We start from the raw sequence: 22773 nt of genomic DNA, 5'->3' as shown, positions 1-22773 counted from the left end.
AAAGTAGCTTGGCTATTTAATAAGTTTGTGTAGGATGTCCTGTGTAGGTGGAGTCAGGTGGCTGAGCGGTTAGGGAATCGGGCTAGTAATCTGAAGGTTGTCAGTTCGATTCCCGTGACAAATGATGTTGTGTCCTTGGGCAAGGCACTTCACCCTACTTGCCTCTGGGAAATGTCCCTGTCCTTACTGTAAGTCGCTCTGGATAAGAGCGTTTGCTAAATGACTAAATGTAAATATCTTGTGTCGTGATTCTCTCTGACCAATCAGCAGTCGGCAGTCTTTTCACGTCCCCTTTTGGTATCGCCTGGGCTTTGTCCGTTTGTCTGTCAGTCCGTCTATCAATCTAGTATATATCTAAACTATCATCCATCTAGTGTAATACCATCCCTCACTGTTACGTAACTGTCACCTAATGGGCCTATTGAAAGCTCTGAGTGTGTAACAAAATCATCTGTTGATAAATTGAAGCAGGATGATGCTCTGGTGAGAGATTTGGAAAAGAACAAGACAAATTTGTTGTTGCATTGTTTTCTCATAATTTCACATTGGTCCATTTTAAGTAAGTAATTTGTCATTTTACTTTTTTTACTAAATGAAGTATGCTGTGTCAACATTACTTTGTGGATGTGTACATGATGGTACTGGGCTGGACACAAGGGTCTGTGTAAATAATCCTAAATTATGGCAACAATTAAAATGTGAGCTCTTAGTAATATTGACTACCTTTTAATGCTCTGCTTAAGTCTTCTTTAATTGGTCAAGATATTTCAGGATGTCAAACATTAGTTGACTTGACAACAGCATCAGCCACACACTGAGCATTGATAGGTTAAACTCATTAGACATAAGGCTGGTGGTGGCTGAATATGCATTTGTAAAATCTATTTATTTGGTTTTTATGAAGTAAGATGATCCCGTTTTTTTGGGGAGGTGGAATACAATACTTTGCAAAAGTCTTACACACAAATAAAAAAAATAAAAAGTCTAGCAAGAATGCTTTTAGTGTATCAGTAGTTCAAACAGTCTAACGTAGGTGAGCATAAATGACAAACTGTATCATGTGATGACGCCAGCCTCCATTCCCACGCGCTTGCATTGCGCCGTTCCCCCTTCTTGAACGCCTGCTTTGGTTGCATCCAAACAGAACATCATGGCGATTGATGGTAAGTAGGCCAATAACGCTACTTCTCTTATTAGTATTAACTCACTTTGAATATAATGCACGCTGACAAGTGTTTCGTCAACCAGAAACAGAGGCAAATTAATAAGGTTCAACCAGGGACGGAATATCGCGGTCTTTACGGAAATTTGCAAAAGTTTTAATCGTTTGGTCTCTTCTGAAGGGTTTGGGAGGAAGCACAGTGTTATCTCACGGTCTGTAGGCTACTACTGTAAAAATGTAATAGCGTACTAGACGTGAAAATAATGTGGTGCTGAAAGGACAGCTCCCGATGCGTTGTTTCTTATGCACCCCATGTTCGCTTGGAGAAGCGGGACATGTAGGGATACAGTAATTTCTATTTTTAGCCTGATTATTGCGAATTCGACACATCGTAAAGCTATTTTTGATCCAGGGAAGACAGTTGTTATATTGTCATAGTGTGTCGACACTTTAAAGGTTGTAATGAAATCGACCGAGCACAATTCACAAGAGGGCAAATGTTTCTGAATCGGTTTTCCACACTGCCATCCAGCCCCATTCAGGAGCCTAGCTCTGTGCTCTATTCAACCTCAGTTGGTCTATTATGCCATGTCTCTCCTTTTCACTCTGATGATCTTCAGTAGCAAGCTACCAAATTGGAAAAATTGCAAATATATATTGATTAAGCAACTTAGGCCTCCATGTTTGGTTTTAAAGTTATGCCATTGTAACGTCTTGATGTAGTTTAGTAAATGTATATAGCTTTTTAATGAGCATTTATACTGCTATGTGCTCATGACTTCTGTTGTGAACATGTTCATAATGAAGAATTAGGGTTGTTTTCATTTGATTTTACATTTCAGTCTTTTGTTTATGTAATACTCTCAAATGTAGCCTATATGAAACTCTGTAGCCTACTGTGTATCTGCTTGGTTTCCACTTATGACTCCCACAGCAGCACCCACACACTCATCTGAAATGCTGTTTCCTGTCTGCCCACAAAATTGTTGTGCACAATGAGCACTGCAGTGTTTTGTATATACTTTTTAACAGCTTTTGCCTACTGGTTTGATGTTTGTCTTGTTTTGACTTGGAAAGGTGTGTTGACTTTATATTGGCTAAACTGCTTTAATAAAATAAATCAAGCATAACATTTCTTAAATGTGTACAGTACATAGTGTAATCTATCTTAAACCTTTGTCAATATGGTTTGGAATAGCTGAATGTTTTAACCATATTTTATTTAGCAGAACAAAGACTTAAGTAGCCTATACATCACATTAGTGGATAAGGGATCAATAAATCAAACTATAAATCCAGGAATTGCTGTGTGTTTGTTTGTCTGTGGCTTGATAATCTCTGAAACAAGACACCGTTCAACAGGTGTATTGCTCAGGACCCAAGCAGTTCGCAAGGAACAAATATAAACTAATTTGCCACCAACGGGGACTACACTAGCATTAGCCACCTAGCGTTCAACTGGTACTGCACTATTTGTTGGAAACACAGCAACAAGACTCATATTAACTAGTTACTGTATATGGAACAGAAACTAAATCCACTTCATCACTGAGCAGCAAGGGGGCTAAAGAGTCAAGGATTGGTAAACTGTTGTAAGGATGTCGTAACGGGTAAAAAGGTCAAAGTGTGGATTCGTTTTATACCACATAGGGTTAACTACCTGTTATATAGTCTGGCTTTCAGTGGCTATTATTGGCTAGCTAGCTACCCACTGTACAGGACTGTCTGTTTAAATGTACTGAATGCACTTTTGTAGGGCAGTGAGAGTCTGCTGTATCAACCAGAGCGGGGTTTGATGAGAATGTTATTTGTAAAAAGTTAAGAACTGGCTGGCATGGATAAACTGAGCAAACAGATTCAGTGATAAAAATGACAATATGTGTGGGCTATAGACTATATTCAGATAAGACCTTTAGTTTTAAGTGTTTATCTTTTTTTTCTTATTTCATACTTTTTCTCAGATGTGGGGGTGGTCAGGGATATCCATTAAGCATCTGCAATAATCATGTGTACTAATCATTTTATCAAAGTTAATTACACAGCTATGCACAAAGTGATTCTTTGATTACTTAGGAACTACGCATTTCATAAAAGCCTCTGATGGTAAATTCAGCCTAAACTCACAAATATACTTTTATTTTGTAGTCACACTTAAAACATAACATTTTAGTTGTTTTATATCACTGCTGGGTCGGTGGAATCTTGAATCTTTCTTATTCTTCGTGTCATAAAACAATAAATAGGACAAATGTAGGTCCTAAAACTATTCAGATTTGATATTGCTAGCATGTGTGTAGGTGTGTGTGAAACAGCTTGAGTGCCTGTGCTCAGTAGGAGTGGGAGTGTATTAACTGGGATTAGTTTAGCATTAGCTGACAACGAGGTTCAGTGCTTTACTGGGATGTGAGGAAAGGAGAATGAAGGCTGGTCTGCAGAATCAAGTGGTTAAAGGACACCACCGTTTCTAGATCCGTATATCTTAAACCTCAATATTGTTAAATATTTTTTGTCCATAGGATATTACTGAAGTGTTTGAGTCGGGATATACAGTACATGAACTGGGTCATGGATCCATTTAGTGAGAAACCTGTTAAATGTTGGAAGCCATATCAGACAGCTAAAGCAGTAGGAAGTAAGGAAGTACATTACCGTGTATGCATACTGTATACGATCTACATTACCGTGTATGCATACTGTATACAATCTACATTACCGTGTATGCATACTATATACGATCTACAGTATAGCCTATAGTATATAGTTATCAGATGCATTGTGTATACATTATAATGCAGTATAATAAAAAAAATTGACAACACTGATATTAAAACTAATATTAACATGGTTTCTACATACAACAGTGTGTAGAAACTTACATCTTACTGTAACTGTGAATGGATGTTTTTGCTATTATTGCTTTCTGTGGCAATATTTAAATGGTTGATCCAATTCATAGTTTGCAGCATCAAAGGAGAAATATATTCCTATCTGTAATATGACTGAAATGACTGTGACATAGATTTCTGTGCATTGTACAATAGTTACTTTCCAGGTCATTTTGTACCTAAGACATACTCCTGGTATATTTTGCTCATCCTGAATGCATGACTTTGCTCCCTAGTTTTTCAGTGTCTCTGCCTCTGCCCCTGTCCTCCTTCTGCTCTCTTTTAGAATGTTTATTTTGCACTCCTGTGATTCCTCATGGGGCTTGTACTAGGAGAGTGTAGGCCTGAACTCCTTGGTGGAATGTTGGGTCTTTTGGGTACACACATGCATACGCACAGATAGAGACAGACACACATACAAACAGATCCATGTTTTCCCTCTGTTATTGTTGAGTGATCAAGATTTGACAACATATCTAGAAAGACTGTGTTTGACTGTGTAGTTGATGTAATCTATTTTCTGGGTTTATGAATAGGGGTTGGGGAATGAATAACGATGCCATAAAAATGTATTGTGCCTTATGAATGGCATAATGTGTTTTCACATTATGGAGTACATGTGGTCTGTCACTAAGGTAGCATTGCCTGAAGCACCCTCTTCTCTGTGACCCTACACAGACCCTACACAGACTATACAAAACTTGTGTAACAACAGTTGTTGTTGTTTTTCTAATTTGAATTTGTGGTTTGGCAGCAGTTAAAATAACTCAAAATGTTAAATTCTCACTTTTGGATGGAATAATGGAACAGTAGGTCAGTTCTAAAAATGTGTCACTTGGAATACATTTAAAGAGTGTTTCCAATGCTGCCAGGCCCAAGTAACACAGAGAATAACAATTTATGTTAATCTCCCAAGACACATTCAGATTTGTAACATTCTACAGTGCAAGAATAGCCTGGCTGCCAGACCAATTTAGCCCCACCCACAAAAAAATGTGGTCGGGAAGTTGGGTCTGGGATCGCTCGGTTGGGGAAAAAGTATGTCCGAACAGAAGCTGTTCGGACCAATCAAATTGTCAGGGCGGGCTTTATACGATGATGGACAGATGATCAACAGTAACGTAATCAACCACGTCACCAAAGAGCGCTTGGGTTGAATTCGTTTTCAACAAACATGGCTGCCGCTGGAGAGCTGAGATGTGATGATTCTGCCATCGAGTCTGTTTTAGACGACATTGACAGGGCATTAATTTTGAAAGAGGAACAGAGAAACGTAATCAAGGCATTTGTCGATGGAAAATATGTTTTTGCCGTCCTTCCTAAGCTATTCGGTAAAAGTTAACATACTATGTTGCTCTGATTGGTTGTATGTCTATCCAATTGAGCAAAGAGGCATTTTTTTTCCGGGTTCGGTTGAAACACGCCCCATACTCACAGCCCACGGAGCGGTTTCAGACTCATATTCTGACTAGAATGATGAGTATGACAACGTCAGGCTAGTGCAAGAATATCACACCTAAAAAATCCAAGATGTCCTTAATATCTGCATGGAATCAAAAGTACTGAATGTTGATCTAAAAATGGCGTTGCCAGTCCACTATGCTTCAAAGAATGTCAGCCATCCAATTAAAACAAATCTTACATGTACTTATAGTCTGAAACGTTTATTAATTATTTGGTATACTTAATGTCTGGCGATATTTAAGTAACATGACTGACTGAACTCATACAGGTCCATCTGAAATCAGAAAGAGCATCTCTAACTCATGTTGTATATGTTTGTGTCGTGGAACTGATGGTCAACATGTTTATTGACTCCCGACACAGCTGTACATCAGCTCTTTACAGTGGCGACATGCAGTCACCATTAGTGTAGTAGGAGTTCGGGGTACATTTACATGACTTTGGTTCAACTCTTAGACACCCTCATTCTATAGTCTGATATGTGAATTCCATACAAAGGTGGTCTCTTCTAATTCATCCTGGAGTTCATACAGTTTATTAACAAATAAGAAAACAAATGAACTTATCAGTAATACACAGTGCTGTTTCTGGCCATGCTCGTGCCCCAGGAACCCAATCTACACCCCTGTAGGTGGCGCTTTAATGATAGTATCTCATGGATCTCATGCCGTATGGATCAATCTCTGTTCAATACTATCAGTTGTATGGCATTCAATGGTGCCCTTTTTGTACCTGTTAATTCTCGTGCTGTTCTTTTGTGCATTTCAGTTCACAAAAACATGTTTCTGTCAAACATCCCTGTTACCTGGTTGTCTTTCACTTTCCACTCCATCCAGTTGTGGGTCTTTAAAAATGCATTTTCATTACAGGTGGTGAGCGCAACTGTGGAGTACATGAGCTCATCTGCATCAGAAAAGGTAGGGGGCAAAAACACAGGGACTCATAACCCCAGACAGCTCCTCCTATGTCACCTTCCTGTTTGCCAATCCCCAATCATCTGGTTTGTCAGGATGGTCATGTCGGTGTCTATGATTTGCCATGCTACATCTGTCTAACTTCATATTGTTTGAATTTTTATTTTTTTGTCTTTTGGGCCTCATCAAGATGTGAGGTGTTTGCAGTGCTGGTCCTAGCACACTTGGTGCTTCATGCCCTGGCTTTAGGGTGGCCACCATTTCTCAGAAACGACCTCTTCATTCTTCTTTGGGGGCTTCCCTCATGACCTATACGGTTGACCGGATCTGAGTGTTTGGGAGCCCTCACTTTTGACAGTCACAGTCAAGTCTTGTTAGTATTGCATATGTGAGCACACGGAACCTGTGGACATGGGAAGATTGGACAAATAATTTATGTAACTGAAAATAGTACCACTGGTTTGAGATGAGAGAGTGCACAAATCTTGAGAAATCCCTCACAAATTTTTCTGACCTTAAAAATATGACATTCTTGTTTTCATAGAGCACTGGTTTGCTGTAAGGTGCAATTGTTCTCCAAGGGAATCTCCATCTCTCAGTGTCTTTCACACTGATTAAGAGTGATTTTGGGAATTCCAAATGTAAGGTTGGGACATTGTGGGTTGTAAGCATATTCAATTTACAGTGGTAAAGCAAGACAAAGTTGTTGGATGAGGATTGATGTGGATCCATTTGATACAAATCATAATGGTGTTTTACTACACAAGATCTTTAGAATATGACGCTTAACATCTCACCTGTTTCAATGACTTTAGGACATTAGGAATTAAGAAACTGTCAAGTTCAGTATGTTAATAACACGTTGTGCACCTTGTATAACATTGCTTGTTGTCACACAAAGTCATTGATTTGCATATACTTTGTGCTGCTGTGAAGAACATTCTGGACGTTATGTAATGGGTACATGCCCTTAGTGACCCAATAACATGATTGAGAACAACAATGTGCAGCTGTACTGCACCCTACAATCCAAAAGTTAGCATTTCCTACTCTTCTGTCCACAACGTAATCTTTATATATTTGCTCAAATAAACTCCACATCTTGATAGCAATCAATAAATCAAATGCTATGACAGTACAATAAAATAAATCTGCAGCCATTGCATGACTGATTGCAATGATTGGATGACATTCGGACCGAGTGCAATGATTGGACGGGCAACTTGCCTGTTTACCTACCTACCTGTGCACACTGTCCATGCACTCATTGCAGTAGTCAGGCATGTTTTTTGGGGGAGTGACTTTAAAGGAGGATATTTTGGGTTGGATACATTCAAACTTAAGCCAACGTTACTTTAACTTACCTACCCTGCCTTTAAGTGACCATATTTTGTCCACAAAAAATTAAACGGAAACTATATCAAGGGGTATAATTTATGTCACTGCACTTATTTCTTTGAGAAAAGATACCATGAAAGTCAAAGAAAATACATACAGTACATATACACACACACACGTTTGTTTTCTTTGATGTAATTCCTTTATGCCAAGAATAATTGTAGCAGGATTTTCAATGCCCATGAGGCGAACACATCTGTCACATTGACCCCAGCTGACCCAGTAAATTAGTATATGCTGTATCAATAATTTTATTGCATGTTACATAAAACGGTTGCTTTCCAGTCTGATCCACACTCAATTAAATCAGACAGGATAGGGCAGAGCATAACAGATTAAACAATTTATTTATTTCAAATTATTTAGTGCCCCCTTTAAGTTCAACTTTTGTACACTGCAATTTTGAAATCGATCCACTCTGTTTATATCAAAAACTGATCTCAGTTTCAAACATACTTGTCAGAAACCACTGAACCAAATTCAACAACAATTGAGTTTTTGGGAAATTTGTCTGACAAAATGATCTAGTTACCTATGTGTGTAGCGGTAGTAGGAGCTAGATAGTTCACTGCAGCAGCATGTGTTGACCTCAGATTGGCAGTTGATAATTAAAAGGTCTGTCCTTAAACCACTGATCAGTTAACAATAATTAAGATAATGATTACTTTATTACTTTTATACTATTTGAAATGTTCTGAATATAATTTAAAAAAAATTATCTATACCTTGCTATATTAAGTTCATGAGCACATAACCCTTGGTTATGTCCAGGAGAGAAATATGCCTATCTACTGTCATTATGCTGTTTTCTTATGCCTGCATAGCCATAAGTTTGTTCTTTGTAAGGTGCGACTAGGAAAGGCCTGTGTCACTAATGTAAGTCAGAGGTCACAATATTTCCAAAGTGTATAATGCCATGCAACTTTGAAAGAGGAAAATAGAAGGAGTGACAAGGCCATTTCTAGGAGCCCTTTCTAAAGACCTAAACAAAAGCTATCTAGCATACAGTGTCCTTTTTCTATGCCTGCGAAGGCTATGCTAATCATCTTGTAACCTCCCATATAGTGATACAATATACTCCCTTGATTTCCTGTATTCATTGTCCATTCTTCTGTGATACTCAACTTGAGTGTATCAGACACCTACACCTTACATAAATAAGCTGATTTGTCCTGAACTTGTTTTAACTATTCCCTTCATTGACTTGGTACTTTCAGAGCAATTGGGTATTATCTAATACGTCTTCAATATCAATACACTGCTGAGGACTACGGACAGCTGACCCTGTCGCAATCCACACATTCACTCCACAAATCTATTTTGAATTGTACCTTCTCTAGTTATAATTGTTATTTGTTTTGTAGTATGTAACTTGTTGCCCGATGGTTTGTTACGTTCAAGCCTTGAAGCATAATCTGTCCTTGCTTTTCTCTACTTTTTCCACTTCAACAGATCCTTTCAATGCAGATTTGGATCAACCTGAGAATTAGAAGGCTATCTGTCTGTTTGCATCATCCGTTCTTTTTTCTTTTCAGATGGAATGGGCTATCAAAATCAAGGTTTTCATTTTCTGTTTTTATTGGATGTACCGATGACAATCATATTAATGGATTCTATCTTGTTTTTCCCCCTTTTGCAGTCTCTCCAGAGGCACTGGGGTTTCTGACAGCCATCGGAGTCTTCATAGTCCTTATGATTCTTCTGTTCATGTACCTCAACAACAAACTGACACCAGGGAATGCTGGCAACCTGCAATGCCTTGACACATTTGGGAAAACCAAGGAGGTGCAAGGTAAGATGTCTGGATGCCACACATAAATGAACGCCAGATTCCACACCCAGAGAATCTTGACAATGCTCTAAAAGAAAATCATTAACTGGTCCTCAAGAGACCTCACCTTGTTGCATGATTAAATAAAATATGCTTTCCAAATGTGTAATTGAGATCACCATGTTGAGTTTAGAGGGAGATAAGTTTTAGTTTAACTGGTGGTAAAGAGCACTAGGAGACTTTAAGGGCAGGGACCTTTCTCTTGCTTGTTCCTGCATTGGAAATATTTCCATCAATATGCAGTACGACTGAGAGGCGAGTGTAGAGTTGCATAACACCTGTAGGTTGGAAATTTCACTTTCAACCCACCCCCTTCTCTTTCTATCTCTTACCTTTTTAATGAAGAGACACAGACAACACACGTATTCTTATACACACACACACAAATACACACTTAGCAAACCATAGCATTTTTAACAAAGCAGTACTCTTCTTTCCCAGCTTTTGGCCGACATATTCTCCAAATAGCCTGAATAACCTGGATTTTTTCCAAACAGTAGGCACTTCTCTATCAATAAACAGGTATTTCCATCAAGTCAAAGATATTTCAGAAGCTGATTCATGTAAAACTCTGACCTGAAAAGTTGAACAGGCTTGACATAAAAGGAAAAACAATTCTGACAATACCAGGACGAAACACAGGATTGCATTTTATATAATTTCCTGCCACAACTTTCTGTCTGTGTCGTCAATTTAGGATTCAGTCACATAGGGTGCTCAGGTTCTCTGTGTCTAATTTTTCCTTTCTTCTACAAGGTGGTTTTCCTTATGTCCTTTTGGCTCAAGTGGGGTGCTACCTTTTTCAACGAGCGGTTAAGTTTACTACACTGTTTTTAAAGTTGTTTAATTTCAGCTCAACTCTGAGTGTTCCCATTAATTTGTAACCGGACATGAATCTGAAACTACTTCCATGACAGTCCAGCCCTTATTTCACATTGCCATCCTCTGCCATTTTAACTCAAATTTGGAGCCCACTTTGCATGGAAACTTTGAAACTATTCAACAATGATTATTTTTATGGCCAGCATGGATATTGTTATGATCTAAGCTTTCTTGTCAGATTCACGGTGATGTCATAGAGGTGCTCTGAACTCATGTTTTATCTGTCATAGGGTTTCATTCAAATGAATGTGCTGCATGTCTTCAGTTGTTATATTAACACACTGATGATAATACAGTTTGACCCATACAGTTGAAATGAAATGAATGTTAGCCAATTTCAGATCAGTTGTTACAATGACAACATACCTAGTTAACTAATGCACCTCTGCTACTCTCTGCTGTTGGTGGACTGTAACAACGATCTTCTATATATTATAAAGATAATAAAAAATATCTTTGGCATGTGTCTACCAAATATGATGCATGATATGGAACATGTGTAAGTATCCATAGACTGGTAGGCAGGATAAATCACATTCATACCAACTTCCTGTGTTCCTACTCTCAGACAACCCTCCCTCAAATTCAAGTAATTTGAGTTGAAAGTTTATGACACTCAAAGTTACCACACCATTTTGTCTCTCCCTTCCCCCTAGACAAGGTCTACCCTGATGAAGACCTAAGGGATTCGTCTGACAGTGAGGACGAAGTGATGGGCCAATACCAGGAGGCAGTCAATCGTTCACAAGGCCTCCAAGGATGCAGGACAAACTCTCAGCAGCAAAGGGGCTATTGCTGGGAGACCAGGCAGAAATACAGCCCTCTATCTGTGGAGTATGATGGTTACAGCAGCGAGGCCTCTGTTGAGGATGGTGAGTAGATATTGGTTCTACTTTAGTCAGTAACATGTTGTTACATGTTGGACTATAGTTACGTTATGTTAATTGAACTCTACACTTGCAGCAGTTGTTGGAAATATCCTGGTATGACCCATTTTGGAATAGTGTGTCAGATAAACAAATAGTTATAGAAAAAATGTATTCAGTAAAAATCTTTTAAGGTCGCGCATTTGAATCTGAGCTATGGTTTGTCACACAACTTACATGGAAACAGTATGCTATGCTCATGTGTCAGTATGTGCCAGAAAAGTTTTAAAAAATTGTAACCGTGGTCCATAGTGAGCCCCACATCAAAAGAGTTATATTTGCTTTTGTTTGTAGTGTATGTGTTAAAGTAAAAATGATACGTTGTCTTTGGACACCCAGCCAACTGCATCCAGAGGATGCGGCGAACACCCCCGCTGGACGAGCTCCAGCCGCCGCCCTACCAGGACGAAGACGGCTCCCCACGGATGTCCTGCTCACCCTCGGACTTGGGCGACACCAAATGTGACCTGTCCTACACTGATAGTCCCCACCATTCCTATGGCAAGTGCCCAAGTGAGGGCAGCGGAGGCCAGGAGATGGAGAACTACTTACACAAGTGCTACGAGGAGGATGTACCCAGTGACAGCACAGCCGTGCTCAGCCCAGAGGTGAGAGCATCAGAAGAGGATTTATTTAGACTTATTTCTCCATGTTTGTCTTTTGATCAAGGATAGCCTACTTAATGTAATTTTGTCCAATGAATCTTGTAACTTTTTATTTAACATAGTAATCGGGTTAGTGTGAAGTTGAAGTTCCTTGTCTCATGCAGTTGTTTTCTTTATTTAGGCCTAACTATTATTTATTCTAATAGCTTAACAGTCAATATTCTTGCCAGAAAGTCTAGTGGTGTCTTTGTGTTTACAATATAATTTGTGTCATGTCAGGATAATTAGGCTACATAACGGAACCACAGGAGCATAAAAACTAAAAAATGAATATCCAGATATCTGGATAGTAAGGGATACTATTCCAATCGCGAAATCATGTCAAATGCACATCCCTCATTTGAATTTCATCGTTTTTCATTTGAAATGTTAAAACTGTCAATGGTTCCAGTCACTTTAGATTACATGGAAAAAAGGATCTCCCTGTCAGTAGTCTGTGTGTTAAAGAACTCCTATAAATTGTTTATGTTTTTATATGACAGAAACCCTTGTACAGGGCGTGGTACAAGAGCAAAGATTCACATCAGAAACAAAAGGTAACTCTGATCGTCCTGATTCATGTTCACATGTGGTTCTAATCCCCTACTGTGTCTTTCATTATGGTCTCCAAAGTAGAAAATAGACATTAAGCATTAAGTACTTTACACATGCGCAACTGTTAAGAGGCTAGCAAACATATGTCTCAAACGGTCCTTTAAGTACCTACAGATTCTTTACCGTATAAGTAGCATTGATTGTGGTTGTGGAAAGAACATTTTGGAGCGTATACAATCCAGTATGCATTGATTAGCATATTGGTATACCATTGGTATTTTATGTCCATTTTAACAGCTTATTGTATGCCTTCTTTAGGACATGTCAGCTAGAGGGTCAATGGTGCTGCTCCCCAAAGGCTATGAGCCGGATCCAGTGGCCAAATACGGTACCCTAGATGTCGTGCTTGACTACGGCTCTGGGGACCAGCGGCTCACAGTCACAGTCACAGCTGTCACTGACATCCCCGCCCTTAAACGTACAGGCAACGTCTCCTGGCAGGTTCACATGGTTCTTCTTCCCACTAAAAAACAGCGGGCAAAGACGAGCATTCAGAAAGGGCCTTGCCCTGTGTTCACAGAGACCTTCCGATTTAGTCACGTGGAGTCCGATATGATTGGAAACTACGCTATCCGATTCCGCCTCTACAGTGTGCGACGGATGAAGAAGGAGAAGGTACTGGGAGAAAAGGTGTTCTTTCTCACTAAGCTGAATCTTCAGGGCAAGATGTCAGTACCGGTTATATTGGACCCCTGCTGTGCACTCCCGGTGAGTAGATCAATGTAGCCTGGCGTTTCTCAAAGGGTTTTCTAAACTCTTATGCCTGAACACTGTTGTGTTACGGTATATCTTTTTTCCCATGTATTTTTACCATATAGGATACATTTCCATTTATGTTTGTATTTCTGACTTTAATTGGCTTTCACTTTATGCAGTTAAATGCCAAGATTTATGAAAGAAACAGAAACAGTGCATCAGTTTTTTTTTCTTCTTTCATGGCAACAAAAGAAACAGGGAAACACATTTTGACTGTAATGGATTACTTATTTGAAAACATAATTAAATAACGGAGTACTTGAATTGCAAAACTAACGCCTTAAATTACATTTTTACAATAAAAAAGTTATCTGAGTAGTCTAGTCTTACGCATTACTTTAACGCAGTACCCCCAACACTTTATGAGTAGTCTAGATGTGTCTGTGGGACAGTGATAGAAGAAGGAAATTCGAACATTTCCTATTTACATTTTTAAAACAAAAGTCCTGCTGAATTTGTATTAATCTTGCTCCTAAATGGCCAATACCCATGTGTTTGCAGGGTAGTGAATCCCAAGGCAGTCTCTCAGAGCTGTCATGCAGTGGGAGCGCATCTTCATTCCAGACAGTCAGTCAGGGCTCCATGGCAGAGATCCTGGTGGGTCTCGTGTACAACGCCACCACTGGGCGTCTGTCGGTGGAAATCATCAAAGGCAGCCACTTCAAAAACCTGGCTGCCAATAAGCCACCCAGTAAGTACACTAAAGCATTCTAGAAAAATATTTGAAGCAGTTGAAAACAGGGAACGTATGGAAAAATAGCTCAAGGTCAATAGAGAACTAACATGAAATAAAAGATTCCATCACTCTAAATCCATATGTTTGTGTCTCACTGTTAAGAAAATCCCTGTGTACAATTATAGAGAAAATCTATCAGACCAAAAGACTGAAGAACACTCACTAATAGTTTCATGGTAAATAGTAATTGACTTCTAGCTTTTTACCATTTTTCCATGTCTGGTTAGTGATAAGGCCACTTGTGCTAAATCCATCAGTTCACCAGTTCAAACTCTTAATTTGAACTACCCCTCAACTACGGAGCAACTGCATTGCTAATTTCACATATCCAAAGCCTGAGACCATCAGATCTCTATTCATGCACTACCTACTGCACAACCTACTGCAATCTGTCCCTTCTGTTTTGATCCTCCTTTCCTTTCATCTTCCCACCCAGCCCCCAAGTTACCAGAGGATCCAGCAAGTTCAAACAATTTTAGACCCTTGTTGAACTTTGTGTGATACTGTTGACTTTTTGACCCTGTTTCTCTCTCCTGCTGTTGTTTGTGTTCTCTCTCTTTCTCTTTCTTATGTCTGCACCTGAACTCTCACCCCACCTATTGACATCTTGGTCCATTGTTTCTCTTACTGCTTCCCAACCCTTGTTGTCAGATGGGTTGTTCTGTTGTCTAAAGCACTTGATAGGTGGACAGGTTTATATTATCAGAGGTGAGTCTCTGTCTAGCAGACTGAGGTGTCTGCCACCTTCCCTACCATCACTCTTTCTCTCACTTTATTTTTCACTCTCCCAATATAGCCTATGCTCTGCACCAAGACCTGCATGAAGTTAGACCCCCACCCAACGCAAATTTTTGCCAAAATAGTCTCAATCGTTTGCGCTCCGTTTGCGCAGTTAAATAGTTTGTTCTGTCTGTGTGCTGTCAGTTTTGAAATATTAAAGAATATTTTTGAGTTCATTCTGAGGTCACTCAGCACCCCAACATGCTGCGAATTCACTCAAAACCGTCTTGTTTGTTTGTGCTTTGTTAGTGCCTTTAAAAGTTTAAAGTATGTGCCACAAAAAAAGCGGCAAAAATGAAACTTTTACCAGCACATACGAGCACAAACGGAACACAAACGGTTGAACCTATTTTGAGTGAATTTTTTTGGGGGGGCTGGTGATGTCATCTCCTATAATTAAACGTCTAATATTTCAAAAACCGAAGCAGCACATACAAAACATTTAACGGCACAAAAGCACAAACCAACCACATACAAGCGAGACTATTTTGAGCGAATTCGGAGCATGTTGGGGGGCTGAGAGACTGCTTAATCACCAATAAAATACTATTTAATATTTAAAAATTACAGCAGCACAAATTTAAATGTTTACTGTGCAAACAGAACACAAACGATTGAGACTATTTTGCCGCCGTTTTGCATTGGGTGAGGGCCTACTTGACGCAGGTTTGCACCTAGTTGTATGTACAGTGCACTTGGATGACAAAGTATTCTCATGGATGTAGGAGATCATTGACTTCTGAGTTTTGTCTTTTGACATGGGTAGAGACAACATTGAAAAAATCCAACCTTGACACAAAAAAACATTGAACCATTGAGCCTGTAACAATCACATAATACAGCTAAAAGCTGTTAAAACAGTCTTTTCTAGCCTGCTACTAGACCATAGGTTAACATTTTAGCACTAAGACTCATCCATGAAGAGCAATGCTAACCCAGATCCTTGTATACTAGTTTGTATGAATGGGAATACTATATTCTGTCATATCATCCACCATGTTATGCTAATTATCATGCATGCTTCTCCCAGTCCACCCTTCGGCCTTGCTCCCTGCTTACTTTTATTTTGGTGTGGTGCAAAACTGCTTGCCTCTTCAAAACAAAGCTTTTTTGTCTTAAGGCAAATGTGACACTTTATTGCACATTGTCTTTGTCACAAAATATGTGTACACAAAATTATATTTTTGAAGATGCTTTCTTTTAAATAAAAAATATAATTATTTATTCATTAAACTACAAAATGTAGTCACTCCTATTCTTTCACTAATCATTCATAAAGCAGCATGGACAGAATATGTCGTAGTGTTTGCTTATTGATTGATGGATAAGATTGCATAGAGAGTATCATTTGACATCACTGATGAACCCTTAAAGTCCTACCAAGCCTTTGTGATTATAGTTTGGGATGGAAAAAGCCTGTTTTCAATTGTAACATTCAGTCAGACACATCAGTCGTCTGTCACAAACGCTCTCATTTGCTAACAATGCCAACAAAGTGCTGGCCAATTGAGATATCCACAGATTAACAATCGAAGCCATTAAACTACATATGAAAGGGAAATCAATGCTACTTTAGTGGTCCTTTTATGTCAAAGTGCTCTATTTGACATAAAGGTGAATTTTAGGCAGTGAGCTACACTTTTGAAAACCGCAGCTGGCTCTGAAAAGCATAAAATATCCTAGAATTAAATCCTTACCCACACAAACACAAGTGAAGATTGTATAACATCATTGTGAAGTATGGTGGTGGACAAAGATGAAACATCCTTTATGATTGGTACTCTCGCTGCAGTTTCTTACAATTTGATATTGTGGTCTTTGTCGTCATCAGCTGTTCTGTCGGGGTGTACGGCAATGAAAAGAAAGGGAAGTGGAAAAGAAATCCTGAATTCTTGCTTGAGAATAGTTGAAAAGGAATTGCTCCCCACTGGGGGGTAATTTGATGAGTTGAATATGGAATGATTTTTTATTCGCACTGGGATTCTGAAAGAAATGCAAAATATTAGATATGGGTAAAATGTTTTCGAAGAGTCATGGTTCAATTATAATTCTATTTCCCTTTTGCCCTTTGAGCCATGGTAAGGCTCATTCTAGTAATGCAAGTCATAAATTATCGTATGCATTGTGGTGCTTTTTGTACTTTTTTATTTTTGCAAATCAAATGCACTATGATCACCTTTAAAATGTATGTTTTAAATTTCAAACATTGCAATTATGAGTATTTTAATCATGTAAATACCATATGTTACTGTTGTGTAAGTGTGTATGTTGTAATTTATCTCTATTCTCTCTCCTCAGATACATATGTCAAGCTGACCTTACTGAACTCAATGGGCCAAGAGATGTCCAAGTGTAAGACATCAATATGTCGCGGACAGCCCAACCCCATGTACAAGGAGACATTTGTCTTCCAGGTTGCCCTGTTCCAGCTGTCTGATGTGACCCTCATCCTCTCTGTCTACAACAAACGCAGCATGAAACGCAAAGAGATGATTGGCTGGATCTCATTGGGTCTCAACAGTTCTGGGGAAGAGGAGCTCACCCATTGGACCGAGATGAAAGAGTCCAAAGGACAGCAGGTCTGCCGTTGGCATAGTCTTTTGGAATCCTAGAGGAGCTGAACAGAGGAATGGATAAGAGGGGAGAGTTGAAGGGAAGCTTGAAGATGTCTTTGGTCTGGCACAGCTGACAGGCTTGGTACTGTAACTAGGAAGATATGCCATGTGAAATGGCTAACAGCCCAACACTTGACTGAGCTTTATACGTTTTTGCACACATTGTTTTGCAGAATTATTTAGTTTGTTGTTTTGAAGGTGATTGGCGGACAGTTTGACAAGCAGTGATGTTGATACCTGTTGCACACTTGCCAAAACCCAAGTTGGTTGGTTGGAATGGGTCAACTAAATATATTTTACTGGGGTAGGTGATGTGGTTAAGAGGTTATTAAACATGCTGAAGAGTTCTCAGTTTCTACATTTAACTGTGGAACCTTTTGTCTACGTTTTTTTTTTTACACATGACATGAACCTTGCGCAGCTGCTGTGCCAACCAATAGATTTGTTGTAGATGTCAGTAATTCTTCACAAATGCTTGAGACATTTTTTGGCTCAAAATAATATGGAGGCTAATTTCACTTATTCAAAATGTTTTGGTAGCGAAGCTGGCTAAAGTGATGTTTAAGAAAGGTGATTGTTGAGTGTGTGAGTCAGACGAACTCAGGTTGTACCCCTCGAGTGGGCAAGTAAGGGAGGAAGCGATACTGACAAGCGAAACAATGACACCTATAACACAAGTTATATAACTTCAGCACAGCGCATCAATAATTTACACTTGGCTGGATCACAGAGAGCTTCTCTCAATCCCATAGTTAAATATTTTGGTTAAAAGCACTACTGGTCTTCCATATGAATAACATGCTTATTAACCATGTTGAAGTAAATGATCTGGGTTAACCCCATTTAAACTAATCTGGCGAAAACCCAGATTTTTTTTATGATAGTTGTAAATCATACGCTAGTGTTACTTGCCCACAGTACAGACCAGAAAGTGATTAGTCATCACATTTCAAAGGCTTAGTCTTTCTAATAGACGATACTGTCATGGTGAGTGGCAGGTGACACTATAATGTATTTAAAAACTCAATATGTGTTTTATTGGCATCTACTTGCGCAAGCTCATTTTCTATTTTAAGCACTTTAAATTGTATAAAGTGTATTTAGCCACGTTGATGCCAACACTTGATGCAGATCAAGTAAATGTTTTACTCTATGGTTACTTTTACTTTTATGTTTCTGATCAATATAGAGATGATAGATCTATATTTTTTGTCACCCTTTCCAAATTTTACTTACCCCAGTGCTATTTGTTATTGGAAACCACACACTTGCCTTATATGTTGAGCTTGGGCACTTTGTTACCCTGTCGAGAGGAAGAATCCATGGGATCCTATTAGCTTTTTCCCTTAGGGGTAGAGTACACATGGTCGGTTAACAGAAAGCACACAGCAGTCTATGAAAATGAATTAATTGTGACTAACGTTGATTATATTTCAGAATTAGAGCCTTGGAGTTAGAGTTTGTAGGATGAATTTTTGTTAGCCAAATTAACAAGGGTGACTGTTATTATAGTTACTCCATCTTGTCCACGGAGAAGAGTAGTTGTTATTGGCTGTGTCTGTTGTGGTGCAACTTTGCAATGTGCAGCTTATCAATAAGAGTGTGTATTATTAAGGCTAGAAAATGTGTTTTAAAAATAGGGGTTGGTAACATTTACATTCTTGTGGTGTTGGTTGCTGTTTGGGTGTCATATTGGGTGTCTGTGTTTGTTTCGAGAATGTTGAACTTCTCACTTACAAATTGTTACTCATTGTATACTTTATATATATATTTTCTAGATCTATTTTTGTATCAATAATGTGGACCTTTTTAAAAGACAATATAGGGTGTGAGTTAAATAGTCTGGTGAGCAATATGCTATTACAGCCATATCTGTTCATCCAGTTTAGTTGACTTTGATTTGGTTCAGCAAGTATGCTAGAATAAACACCCTTCTATGTTCAGTGGAAATTAGAGTAAAGGTCTGGGAAAAATAGGGGGAAAAAAATGCTTATTTTACTAACCGTGATTGTAGGTGCTGTGTCAGTAGGTTGTGGTGTTTAGCTGGTATCCATCTCAGACAAGAAAGAAATGCAAAGGTAAAAAGAAAAGCTATTCAAAGTAACTTGTCAAGTAAGATTTTTTTATTGGTGTTATGTTTGTAATAACACAAAAGCACAGCCTTACCTTGTATTCCTTCTCCTACCCCCAACTGCACCTACTCTTGTTCTTGCTATTTTAAGCTTGTGACAAATGGCAAGAGACAATATCATAACTTGAATAACGTGAATATTGTATCAAGCAAAGCTTGTACCTTGCCACTGGTTATTTATTTAACTATTATAATTATAAATAGGCCTACTAGCACATTCAACACATTATCAAGGATTTAAAGTTCTACTGATCTGGGCTGCGTTTCCCAATAGCATCATAAGCCTAAGTAGATTGTAGAATCCATCGTACGATTGATCTTAGTTTTGCGGTCCGTTTCCAAAAGCCATCTCAATTTACGTAGTAGCCTAGGCCTACTTCAAACTGCTTGTAGATTACCAAGTGCTCCACAGTAGGCCTGGTTGTACAGCTCGCTAAGTGCATCTTAAGCAAAAATACTCCATGTAGACACCGGCAGGCCAACCATAAACCCAACATGGATACATAAACACAAACCGTTTTTGAGATGGGAAAAAAAGAATGATATGATGACAATATATATATATATATATTAATTTTTTACAGCAGTTAAAATGGAACTAGGATATGTTGACATGAAATAGGGCCTACAAAAGTTTGCTGCAGACAAGATTTAATTAATTAATTAGGTTGGTTTGTAAAAATGTATCTTTCAAGTTCACAAGGAGTTAATAATAATTAGGCTACCCTACAATAAATGTAAACCGTTTTCTGTAATGAGAGTAGGCCTAGATAAGTAATTTTTGTGTAGACCTGTCCGTGATTAATCAATTATGTTGGTTAAAGTTTTATTTTTAAAAACACTCTTTAAGTTGCTACAGAACAACATTTCAGCACTGGATAGATAAATAGTAGGCTACTTAAGGCTTGTAGGCTATGAGCGTTGTTGTTACGAGCATGTTTGGGAAACTCACATAAAAAATCAACGTTCAATAAATCGCTTGTAGAAAATGTTCTTAACAACTAAGATCAATCATTATTGTAAAACGAGGCCCTGGTTGTCTGTTAAAACAAATAACTTTCTTTTCAACATATGACTTAAGAACACATACCAGCACTAACGTCACACAACCACCCAAGAGAAACAGGGATTCCAGGCATTGGCATAGTCTATGATTAATAAAAATGACCAGTGGGAAAAACTCAGAATTGACATGGATGTTGTGACCAAAGAGAAGTCTCTGTGGTAATGATATAAATCACCAGCATTATTAAATCCCCTTTGAATAATGGATTGTGGCAGTCATTGGATGTAGGCTACTTAAGGCTTTAAGGATCAAATACTACACTTGGTGTTGGTAGGCACTGTTTTCTATCAGTGACATGCTCTTGCAGTCACTGATAGAAAGCTGCAACACTGATGTCCATCCCCCCATAGATGGTTGGGAGTGGAGTTAACCAGCTTTTGTTCGCACCCAGTACCTGCCTGTGAGAGGTGCGAAAAACGTCAGAAAACACCAAAATACCAGCACACGTCACATATCATGAGAGGCTGTTGCTATGGCAACGTTAGGCTTGGGTAGTGAAAAAGTGCCAAAGAGTAGACCAAACAATCTAAAAAATTAAAATAAATGATTTTAATTTCCAAATGAACACAAATATTTGTCATCAAATGACAACAAAAAGAGGGAAACAGATTTAAACATCAGAGTTGACCAAAGATTTGAGATCAGGCCACAGTCAACAAACTTCTACCACTGGCTATCCCTTCGTCCCTTGGCATATGCCTACTGTGAGGCAATTACCATTCTTGATTCACCCGAGGTGAGCTACCCTCCACACCATCTAGGAGAATGTGGTCTTTGTGGTGGCCGCCATTTTAACTTAGTCCTGCCAGACACCTCTGGAGGCCCTGCAGGCTAACCCTAACCCTACAGCACCCAGCCTCTCGTGGTGTCACAGCAGGCTAACCCTAACCCTACAGCACCCAGCCTTTCGTGGTGTCACAGCTTGTTATTAGGGGCATTGGTTGCAATAAATGTTTACAGAAAGTAATAGTGAATTAAAGGTACAAATTGTTCATAATGCATTTCACAGATGTGGTATGTATTAGGCCCACCCTTTTGCAGAAATGGTACATTTCCTATTGTTGGGGTCTGTATTATTTAGACTCAGTACCCTTTCAGAAATCTTTTACAAGGTGTGTTCCTGATATGTAATAAAAGTTGTGACTGTACACTTGACTGAAAGAAATGTACTTGTTTATAACTCATTTAGCGTTTCAGTTTCTTCTGCTTTTTCAAACTGCCTATACCACCGATTCTATCGGTGCCTTCCTTTTTTCTTAAGGACATTGTTTTCAAATGGTGTAAATGTACATATTTATGTCACCTTAAATTTGACAGATTCTTGGACAGTATGATTTCTAATAAAGAGGATTTGTATGTGAGATAAAAAGAGGACCTTTATGTCTCAGTGTTTTCTCTGTTTGGGGGGGTGAGGGGGGGGGTCATTAACGGGGAACCAACAGAAGACACCAGCTACATTTTAGCTGTCATACTTGATCGCTTATCTTGCAGTTTCTGCTTTGTTGCAGAGTCCGCCAATCTTTAATGAGATGGTCATAGAAAAATCATAGATCATTTTCACAAACCACTCATCACAGCGATAGGCCTACACACCATTTCAACTTCACACTGTCCAGTGAGACCTGTGGCTCAAGCGCTTAGATCTCACTTTAACCTGTGATATTTAGATCCACATTGGGCCAGGTCAACATGGCTGAAAGAAATCCATGGTCCACGTCGTGCCGCTTATCCAAACAACGTCAAACGCGGCACTGCACTCTCTTGGGTTCTGAAACATTTGAAATTTGCACAGTGCCCGCTTATTGAGATAATGGTGGGAAACTCGCTGCCTTAAAATCCCATTCTAAAACCACACACACACACACACTCAGAGAGAGAGAGAGAGAGAGAGAGAGAGAGAGAGAGAGAGAGAGAGAGAGAGAGAGAGAGAGAGAGAGAGAGAGAGAGAGAGAGAGAGAGAGAGAGAGA

The 22773-nt window shown here is 38.9% G+C and overlaps 1 protein-coding gene across 5 annotated transcripts; it reads left to right on the top strand.

Annotated features, from left to right (window-relative positions):
- Nucleotides 1-1118: 1118 nt before the first annotated feature.
- On the top strand, nt 1119-22179 carry syt14a (synaptotagmin XIVa). 5 transcript variants are annotated; one of them, XM_062469702.1, is made up of 10 exons: nt 1119-1163; nt 6381-6428; nt 9463-9615; nt 11193-11408; nt 11802-12070; nt 12610-12663; nt 12980-13429; nt 13979-14168; nt 14865-14921; nt 17292-22179. In XM_062469702.1, the coding sequence occupies exons 1-10, from the start codon at nt 1151-1153 to the stop codon at nt 17603-17605; spliced, it is 1764 nt and encodes a 587-aa protein (XP_062325686.1). In that variant the 5' UTR covers nt 1119-1150; the 3' UTR covers nt 17606-22179. The 5 variants fall into 5 exon arrangements, with proteins under 5 accessions (XP_062325686.1, XP_062325688.1, XP_062325683.1 ...); XM_062469704.1 differs by lacking the exon at nt 14865-14921; XM_062469703.1 differs by lacking the exons at nt 1119-1163; nt 6381-6428 and adding an exon at nt 10096-10176 and having other exon boundaries at nt 9475-9615; nt 10411-11408.
- Nucleotides 22180-22773: the final 594 nt, after the last annotated feature.

The sequence above is a fragment of the Osmerus eperlanus genome, chromosome 9 (genome assembly GCF_963692335.1).
Source record: "Osmerus eperlanus chromosome 9, fOsmEpe2.1, whole genome shotgun sequence".
NCBI lineage: Eukaryota > Metazoa > Chordata > Actinopteri > Osmeriformes > Osmeridae > Osmerus > Osmerus eperlanus.
Note: the sequence above shows the minus strand (reverse complement) of the source record. Positions and strands in the feature narration are given on the sequence as shown.

Bases quoted from the DNA above. Each gene is read 5' to 3' on its own strand.
- syt14a (XM_062469699.1), top strand. From the start codon at position 9,285: ATGCAGATTTGGATCAACCTGAGAATTAGAAGGCTATCTGTCTGTTTG. The intron at 13,430-13,978 runs GTGAGTAGATCA...ATGTGTTTGCAG, and splicing joins ACCCCTGCTGTGCACTCCCG to GGTAGTGAATCCCAAGGCAG. The intron at 14,169-14,864 runs GTAAGTACACTA...CCTTGTTGTCAG, and splicing joins GGCTGCCAATAAGCCACCCA to ATGGGTTGTTCTGTTGTCTA.